This window comes from Hyalella azteca, unplaced genomic scaffold, assembly GCF_000764305.2.
Source record: "Hyalella azteca isolate HAZT.00-mixed unplaced genomic scaffold, Hazt_2.0.2 contig9189, whole genome shotgun sequence".
Taxonomy (NCBI): domain Eukaryota; kingdom Metazoa; phylum Arthropoda; class Malacostraca; order Amphipoda; family Hyalellidae; genus Hyalella; species Hyalella azteca.
In genome coordinates, this window is record NW_025939266.1 from 15262 (window position 1) to 24919 (window position 9658).

Sequence of the window (9658 nt, forward strand, 5' to 3'; positions counted from 1 at the left end):
GTCCAGCAGCTATCTCAATCAATCGTAGGCTATGGAAAGATCGGGTTCCAAAGGCCGGATCCCTTGTGAATCAAGTCACGAAAAGTTCAAGAATCGGCAACAGGCCATGGGCCTATTTCTTCAGTGCCGACACTTCTATTATATTCTATGAACAAGAATCGGCAACAGGCCATGGGCCTATTTCTTCAGTGCCGACACTTCTATTCTATTCTTATAGACAGTAAATGATTGAAAAACATATCTAAACGATCTCGATGAACATTAGTAAACAATGCTTCGAAGAAAAACACGGAAAAAATGTGCCGAAACTAATTCATTATTTAAAAAATTGAGACAAAATTGTGATGGTTTGCGAAGTGAATGGCTTTGGAGTTTACAGAAGAGCGAAGCTCCTGCCATCCATGTCATGAATCGCCCGCGACGCCGAGATGAAGCTTAAAGCGGAGTAATAACTGTATAATTATAATATATAAACGAATCATATAATAACATAGCAATTTCAGCGTTTATTAGGCCGTAGGCCTGTCGCCGTTTCTTAACATCGCAGAACATTCACAGCTTGTTGCGGGCTTGAACGCGCAACTCACTGCTTCAAATTTTCTTTTGCTTAAGGGGAGCGTCTCGGTCGCGGAAAACTTCTGTATTTACAGACGGATCACTCAGAAACTTGGTACACATATGTAAAACAGAAATCTAAGAACTTATTGTTCGCGTCCATTTTTCGAAAAAAATTAAAGAAAACGTGGAATTCATAGAAAACGGAAAAAGGGGTTACTTTAAAAATGTATCTCCTCCTACAAATAACGTGCTACAACATCGAGACACGTATCATTCGATTTGTAAAGACCATATCTAAAAAATTACCTTTCTCGTTTTTCAAATTTTTATTTTTGTGGGTGGTGGAGGGGATTTTTTGTCATTTTTTCGATTTTCCCTCCTCGCCCCCCTTTTTGCAAAATATAATCCAAACTATATCGAAATCGAAAAAAGTAGGGCAACGTGGGGCAGCGCGCCCCCCACTTTTTTTAAACTAAATTTTTGATGAAGTTTTAATTGATACGAGGTGGTTTAAAGGTGCAACTAATGAGGAATGTATGATGTGAATTAGACGCCTATAGAGTTATTCAATTTTTAATGAAACACTATTTTGTAAAAAATGTCAAAATGGGCCCATTGCCCCACCCCTGGGGCAATGGGACCATGGGCTTGGGGCAAGGCGCCCACCCTTGGTCCCTTCACCACAATTGCATATTTTTCGTTTAAAAATGATAAAACAACACTTTACAGTTAAAAATACCCAATGTTATCTCGTGCTCCCAGGCGCTGAAGTCCAAGAAGTCGAACTCGTCGTTGAAGATCTGGCAGGGGAAGGCGGTGCACGAGCAGGGGTCCACGATGTCTGGCGGCAAGCAAAATTTGTAAATTAACCTTATACTTACGAATATATTGTATGGCGACTAGCAAAATTGATAATTTAACCTTAAACTTTCAAATATATTGTATGGAGGCAAGTAAAATTTATAATTTATCCTTATACTTTCGAATGAGTTGTCAGGCGCAGAACAAATATTAATCATTTGATTTTATACTTTCTTATACGTTGTCCAGAGTTTTTCAATTATTTCGTGTTCTTATTAATAGTTTAATAATAATTGATAGCTTAATAAGCTTAATAGTACCTGCAGCGTGAGTGACTGTCACGGTGACGGCGAGAACCAAAAGCAGCTTCATGCTGGCGGCTGTCGGGCAAATTAATTAATTAGAAATCATCTTAAAAATGTGTTGTCTTGCAGAAATAATATGACAGACGCTTCTCACCACCCTACTAATTTCCAACATTTATCTAACAAAACACTCAAAATTCACAAAATTTGATGTTTTGGGAGAAATATCCATTGATAAAGCTTTATAAACTGAACACATATCATATTATTCTATCTGAACACATGAGCTTAGCACATGTGTTACGAAGTGACACTGTAGTTAACAGGGGAGCTGCAATCTACACACTAGCATTGTTGAGCTGCGAGAAAACCACAATATGAGCGTATAACAAAAGACTTCCCTTCTGCCTAGTCATTCCCTTCTGCTTAGTCATTCCAATATGCTTAGTCATTCCCTTCTGCTTAGTCATTCAGATGTTTAAATGAAGGGCGGAGAGTCATTTTGCAGGAAATTGAGTGCAACGATTTAGATAAGTTTCTGAATTCTCAAATCTCTGATCACGCAGAATTACTTCCTGTAGAATCTAAGATGACTTATTCAAGTTATATGTGCTAATTTTCAAATTCTCTCCAACAAAATTTACGATTTTGATTCAAAGAAATTTGAAGGCTTAAATCACGATTACGTCTATGATGAATTAAATTATGTCTATGAGATTCTAATTTATTTATCTCAATTGTCATCAAAAATGATATGTTGATCATTTCTATTCATTTCCTGTATCAACCTGTTCATTCAAATGTTGTTTCAACTTCAGAGTTATATGCAGTTAAAGATGTCAGCATTTGTATTCTATTTAAACATCTTTACGTTATATTACCCGATTAATCGCAACTATTTCCTCGTGGAATTGGACTGCGACATGAGACACATGCACCTAGCTGCCCTGTCTACGTACTTGTGTCGCACATAATTTTGGATTTTGGATTTGTCAGGATTTTGGATCCAAATTTTGGATTTGGATCCGCACTCTGAAGTGGTTACATTCAAGGATTTCAGGGAAGTGGTTAGATTCAAGGAATTCAGGGAACTGATTAGATTCAGGGAACTGATTAGATTCAGGGAACTGATTAGATTCAGGGAACTGATTAGATTCAGGGAACTGATTAGATTCAGGCAACAGCTGGCGCCTCGATTGACTACTGTGTAATGATCCCTCATTGAAGTGCTGAACGCGTAAGAAATTAAAACGATTCGTTACAATCGATTTTATATTGATAGCTTCGAGTTAAATCCTATTTCATATGTAATATTAGCACTGCAAGTTCGAAATAAAATATATTCTTTCGTTTATTATTGTTAACGACGGAAATTTTTTAATTTGCAAAGAAAATTTTTCGGACAGATGTGGCTCGGCATTTGTGTTCAAGTCTTGATTCAAATCTTCAATGAATGTCGAAAGAGGAGAATGATAACAAAGTTAGTTCAATTTCAGTTCTTCTTTTAGGTGTGAAACTATAAATAGAAAGATTTTCTTCAGTCTCAATTCCAAAGTAAAGGAGATATAATAAGTAGCTGAAATTAAGATAACAATAAAAATACAATGGTTATGGAGCGTCCAATAATTTGTACATGATAACTAAGAAATAATTAATTATTAATTTATGCCCTCGTCATAATCAAAAGCGATTATAAAGTCGGAAAGGAGATTCTGACCAGAAACTGATTTCGAACGGGAGGCCAAGCAGACCCAGGATAACTCTGCGCCGAGTGTATCGACTATTCGGCCGACGCCTGGGCGGTCCCCAAATTTTGTTAGTGTAGCTACGAAACTTGCGCTCTGCTTGAGTGCTGTAATCGCTGCACCAAAAAACTCAGCTTGCTGACCAAATTGTGAAATTTCGTCCCTTAAGATAAAAAGTAATTGTTAGATAAAAATTAAGATAATAAGTAATAAAAGATTTTAATATCGCAGAATATATTGTTATATTATTAATTTTTCATCTTAAAGGAATAAATTTTACAATTTGTTCAGCAAGCTGACGTTTGTGTGTGCATTTCGCACGGCAACATGGCTTTTGATAGAACTTTTGCTATATTTTTAGATTCGCTGTTTCGATTCACTTGGTGTTTTTCAACATACTTTTAATGGAAGTATAGTAAACCATGACAAAATTTATCACCACCACATCNCTGCCCTTAATGGTTAGTGGCCACCCTGCCCTTAATGGTTAGTGGCCACCCTGCCCTTAATGGTTAGTGGCCACTCTGCCCTCAATGGTTAGTGGCCACCCTGCACTTAATGGTTAGTGGCCACCCTGCCCTTAATGGTTAGTGGCCACCCTGCCCTTAATGGTTAGTGGCCACCCTGCCCTTAATGGTTAGTGGCCACCCTGCCCTTAATGGTTAGTGGCCACCTTGCCCTTAATGGTTAGTGGCCACCCTGCCCTTAATGGTTAGTGGCCACCCTGACCTTTATGGTTAGTGGCCACCCTGCCCTTAATGGTCAGTGGCCACCCTACCCTTAATGGTTAGTGACCACCCTGCCCTTAATGGTTAGCGGCCACCCTGCCCTTAATGGTTAGCGGCCACCCTGCCCACCCGCATAAAAGGAAGACTATTTTAAACGTGTCATTGAACGGCGAACAACGCAAGCACATCAAATTTCACCTCTTCAAGATTTGACTTAGTTATGTTTTATACATTAATATTATTCCTATCATGCAACATACACGTAAAATGATTAGAAATTAGCTTACGTCAGAATCTTACATTAGATTACGCTGAAATTTATGACATATGACAGTAAATAATATGTATTTGCACAGGACGTAGAAATATCGGGTACCAGAGAACACAATATCATTGGAGTAAAAGAGAGCGTGAACAGAATAATCTCGCAATACTAAAGCGAAATTTCATGCAAATCCCGCCATGAAACCTGTTTTCATGGACGTATTCACTCTTGGTCCCAAATCTCTACTGTGACATCATGTCCGCCATCTTACATTGAGACATGCTCATATTTATATGGTATATATGTTGTATTTAAAGTTCCGACTTTGTAGCTGCAAATAATTGATTTATATATGCACAAAACATGAAATGTAAACTACGTGAGGAGACCATCGCGTCACGGGAGTATAGCGCTGTAAAGAAAGCAGCGTTCATATGTTCTAAACTCTTCATTTTTGACTCAAAACTCAAGACGCACTAAAGACGTAAGTTAAGAATGAGCGGCAAGTGGAATTATTACTTTAAGATTATAAATGCGTCTTAAATTGTAGGCAATAAGTCCAGCAGCTATCTCTATCAATCGTTAGCTATGGAAAGGTCGGGTCCCAAAGGCCGGATCCCTTGTGAATCAAGCCACGAAAATTTCAAGAATCGGCAACAGGCCATGGGCCTATTTCTTCAGTGCCGACACTTCTATTCTATTCTATTCTAAATGAATATCAAAGCCTGCATCAGTAAACATTACACTACTCACAAGCTTGTGTTGGGAACATTCAGAAGCCCTCATCCGCAACAACAGCACTTCTATTCTATTCTAAATGAATATAAAAGCCTGCATCAGTAAACATTACACTACTCACAAGCTTGTGTTGGGAACATTCAGAAGCTCTCATCCGCAACAACAACACTTCTATTCTAAATGAATATAAAAGCCTNATTATAACCGGGACGTCTCGTCTCGTCTCGGTATCGTCCCGGAATTCCAACGGAAGGCTGAAAATTGTCCCGGTTTTTATTGCGAACCGGGACAGAGCCTGTTGTCTCGTCTCGTCTCGTCTCGGATTAAAAAAAATACCAAACGCAGGAGTCTATCCGCAACCTAAGCACCGGTTCCTGCTGCCAGTGATGACCGAGCGCGTCTGCCGGCTTGTATGCACTGTGCTTGCAACACAGGTTCATAGTCAGGGGGTGAGGGGGATTACCCGTACAGGTTTTTCCGCTTTGGGGTAATTTTTTTTCATGGCTCACTGCCGCACCTCGCTTACGCACACACTTCATGTTTTTCTTCCTTGTATTTGAACAAAAATATAACTCAGCACTCACTGCAGTGAGTGACAGAGAGCGTTTTTTCTCGTCGACGATAACGTGAAGTCACGGACAGACGGACAGACAGACAGACGGACATGACGAGCACAATATCACCTTTTTCCATCAATGACACAATGCGCTAAAAACATCAGACTCTAATGAATCTAGTTTACATTGTTCTTAATAAATTGAGTTGACGTATTCCGTAATTAATAAAAGTCCTATAGCTTTGGCGCTGCATCGATAACGTTGAGTATCACATACATCTGGACACTAGCTGTAAAAACTGCAAGCGAAAACAGCTTCCAGCTTCACTTGTTTATCTGCTCAATGACCTCTTCTGATAAAGAAGAGGTCATTGATGTAACTGTGCAAGTACCAATCGGTTTGTGTTATACAGATTATTCGAGCGTGTTATTTTGCTATTATATATTCACTTGCTCCAGTTAACTATTTCAAGCGCTATTTTTGGTTCTATTTCAGGACGGCCTCGATTTTTCGACTTTAATTTTGTGGGATTGAATTTAAAACGCATGGTTAGGGTTAGGTTTTATGGTTGGGCTTGTTCGAAAACCACTAAAAAACTTCCGTTCTTCCTATTTCATCATGAATGTAAGCTATCTGTAGCATTTCCGTGCCAGTCTCTTACAGAAGAAAGTAAAATTTTATGGCAGCACATTGGTCGCGGATATCAGCCATCATCAAAAGACGACGAGCCCGCGACACAAGTGTCATTAATAAAAATTTTCGAGAATGGAACACGGCATTCTAGTGCATCCATGAGGCATACCGAATGAGGGAAGTCCTTAGCATATTCACATGTTGGGAGGATGCGACACTATAAAAAACTTCGCCTGGACACTCCGGTGTAAAAAACTGGACATAGCCCGGTTTTTTGGGTCCCCCCTCGTACATGATGGTGTAAAACATGCCGTACATGATGGTGCAAAACATGATTGCCACCAAGAAAAACGAACATTCGAACGATGGATGCTATGAACGTAGCGAACAAATTCATTTATGAAAGCAGTCTGGAATAAATCATAAATAAAATTGATTTTTAAACCCTAGTTTGTAAAACAATGCTAATAATCTGTTCAAGTCAAATGAGACAGATACAACTAATTACGATGGAATTTTTTATAATAAAATTACTGTGAAAAGACTAATATCTCTTTTGCTCACTATTCTCTTACTTCCTTATCGAAGGGAGCCATTTTGGTGCCGTAGCGCCAGGGGTTCTCGTAGCCACTGGATGCCAGGCCGCCGAAGTCCCAGAAGTTGGTGCCGGGGTCCACCTTTAAAATTTCCGCGTCGTCTAGGTAGAACCTGGCGACCCAGTATTGTTTATGGTATATGTTAATTTAAGCATGATTTATGCCTATGCGAAAGTAAGATACTCATTACGTAATCTATTTAATTTTTATGCTTCATCAGAGGCTTCGGTAATACTGTTGATTTAAATTATGTATTGGTTCTAATGATGGCCAATTCTCGAAAAATTTTGGAACAAGAGAAATTCTTTTCAACTTTCACGTAGGAGCCAACGTAATAAATTACTCTACGTTTTTCACAAAATCTTATTCATTTTGATTACATAACAATCTGCTGCAAACGCAATAAGTAAAATTGAATACATATCTAGAATATTATTAGTTGCCACATCTACACATTTCGGATGAGTACAGAATGTTCGAAACAATATCAAAAAATCATTGTTAAGAGTTGAGAGGTGTACAATAATACCAGAGTAGCTATGCCATCAAGGAAACTGTTGCTTGATTGAAAACAGTTTAGTTTGGCTTTAACCTGGCCCAGGGACACTAAAATGAGAGGGTTAGGATTCTTTACTACACTATATCTTCATATTATTAGTTGTGCATGATATACGGTGGTTGTTCATACATGCCCACCATGGTTGAACTAGTGTTAGGTTGACCAATGAGAAGCTCATTTTTGCGGATGTAGTTTGTTGTTCGCCTGTGACGTCACTGATCTCAGTGACGTCACGGGCATTGACCAATCACCGAAATGCGATCAAAACAGTCGACCAATCCGTCATGGGAATGACGGGTTTGTTTACGTTTCTCGTTGCCAATGACGGAAAACCCCTGATTTGGGGGGCGCAAAGCCCCCCGGTTTTACCCCGCGCCTCTCAGTGACGTCACGGGCATTGACCAATCACCGATTATAAAGGAAAAAAGTGTAAAATGAATGAAGAAAAAGAAGAAGGGGGGGTGAGGTGGTGAATAACTGGATCTCAGTGACGTAACAACAAAGCTGAACTGAAAGACGGAAATTCTCGCGGGTTAACCTTATGACATCATCATCTATCTTCAACCATGATGCATCCCATCATGACCAATGCCTGGTCCAACACTTGCATTTAGTCGCGATTTTCAAGGCAGCCAAGGGTGGCCCAGTGGTTAAAGTTCAGAGTACCAAGATTGGCGCAGAGAGGCGCGGGTTCGATCCCAGCTCTGTGCGCCAGTTTCTGGTCAGAATCGGCGAGGAGGCCGGGCGGTTAAACTAAGAAAATTTGAAGCAGCGAGTTGCGAGTTCAAGCCCGCAACAAGCTGTGGATGTTCTGTAATATTAAGAATCGGCGACAGGCCTACGGCCTAATAAACACTTAACCGCTATATAAACCGCTATAATAAGTGACCGCAGGCTTACGTTATGTCGTCGGGCGTCCAGTCCAAGCGCCACGTGTGGAAGTTGTCGGCGAAGGTCCCGTTGGCGGGGGAGCTGATCCCCAAGAAATTAATGTCACTTTTACCCTCAATGAAACTCTCAGCAATAGAATTTATCCGTTCATAACATTTCATTCATACAGTATAGATGTACAATGTTTACATGCATAATTATTATACGAATATGCGCTCATTAAAATGCAAAAAAATGTTACCGAAAAATATAGCTGATCGACCAAACAAGAAGAAAAAGAAAACGTGATCACTTTTATTCTAAATTGAAGTTAAGAACTTACTATTCTGCGTGGGTGAGGTTATACTTGTTGAGGTTCAAGGCTGGGCCCCAGTGCAGTGTGGTACCAGCAAAACCGTTGCCAAGAGTACCGTAGTTGTCGTTACCTGTGGCAATATATTATTCAAAAGTGACAGTCAATTATTCAGAAGTGACAGTCAATTATTCAAAAGTAACAGTCAATTATTCAGAAGTGACAGTCAATTATTCAAAAGTAACAGTCAATTATTTAAAAGTGACAGTGCACACATCGATCACATAACGCTAAGTAACGAACATTAAGTCGACCATTAAGTGTTTTAAACACGGTTAACAATTTTTGGACGAATGTAATATAAAATGTCAGATTAATGTTTTTAATTGATAAACATTTAGCTTCTGCTGATAATCATATTACGTGGTTAGTATTTTAATGTTAAAGAACTCCACCACCCCTTGCCCTTCTTTTCGTGATCTGCCGTGAACGCATAAATCAACATACAGAGATGGTTTTGGTACCGTTTGATAGGTCAGAATGTCAGCTTTAATAAGAGACTAAAAACCGGAGGAGCCAAAATTGTCAATTTTGGACCCAGACGCTCCCCTTAACATATCCTACCTCGGGACTCGACGATATCAATTTCTCCGCTGGCCGGCCAAAGACCGTACTCGAAATTCTTCGGCATCATCCAGATGGCTGAAATAAGTTAGATACTTGTAGGCTTTATTTGGGGAGTCACACAATCTCAGGCACATTGAAGTGATTAAATTTGTTAATGTGCACTTTTTGAGCTTTAATGCACTTAGTGTGAACTGTTTGAGCTTTAATGCACTTAGTGTGCACTCTTTGAGCTTTAATGCACTTAGTGTGAACTGTTTGAGCTTTATTGCATTTAGTGTGCACTGTTTGAGCTTTAATGCACTTGATGTGCACTGTTTGAGCTTAAATGCACTTAGTGTGCACTGTTTGAGCTTTAATGCACTT

The 9658-nt window shown here is 39.4% G+C and overlaps 2 protein-coding genes across 2 annotated transcripts in view; both read right to left on the reverse strand.

Annotated features, from left to right (window-relative positions):
* Nucleotides 1-5550, reverse strand: part of LOC108675367 (beta-1,3-glucan-binding protein-like) — an 11819-nt gene extending 6269 nt beyond the window's left edge. The window contains exons 1-4 of the mRNA XM_047881944.1: nucleotides 5501-5550; nucleotides 5262-5301; nucleotides 1680-1739; nucleotides 1298-1399 (exon numbers count right to left, since the gene is read on the reverse strand). Of these exons, the coding sequence (XP_047737900.1) occupies nucleotides 1298-1399; nucleotides 1680-1739; nucleotides 5262-5280 (181 nt within the window). The 5' untranslated portion in view covers nucleotides 5281-5301; nucleotides 5501-5550. The remainder of the gene's footprint in view (nucleotides 1-1297; nucleotides 1400-1679; nucleotides 1740-5261; nucleotides 5302-5500) is intronic.
* Nucleotides 5551-6893: 1343 nt separating this feature from the next.
* Nucleotides 6894-9389, reverse strand: LOC108675368 (beta-1,3-glucan-binding protein-like). The gene is made up of 4 exons (XM_018163371.2): nucleotides 9293-9389; nucleotides 8699-8801; nucleotides 8386-8457; nucleotides 6894-7038 (listed from the first exon to the last, which is right to left on the reverse strand). Exons 1-4 carry the CDS (start codon nucleotides 9360-9362, stop codon nucleotides 6894-6896), a joined length of 390 nt encoding a protein of 129 aa, XP_018018860.2. The 5' UTR covers nucleotides 9363-9389.
* Between the last annotated feature and the right edge of the window lie 269 nt (nucleotides 9390-9658).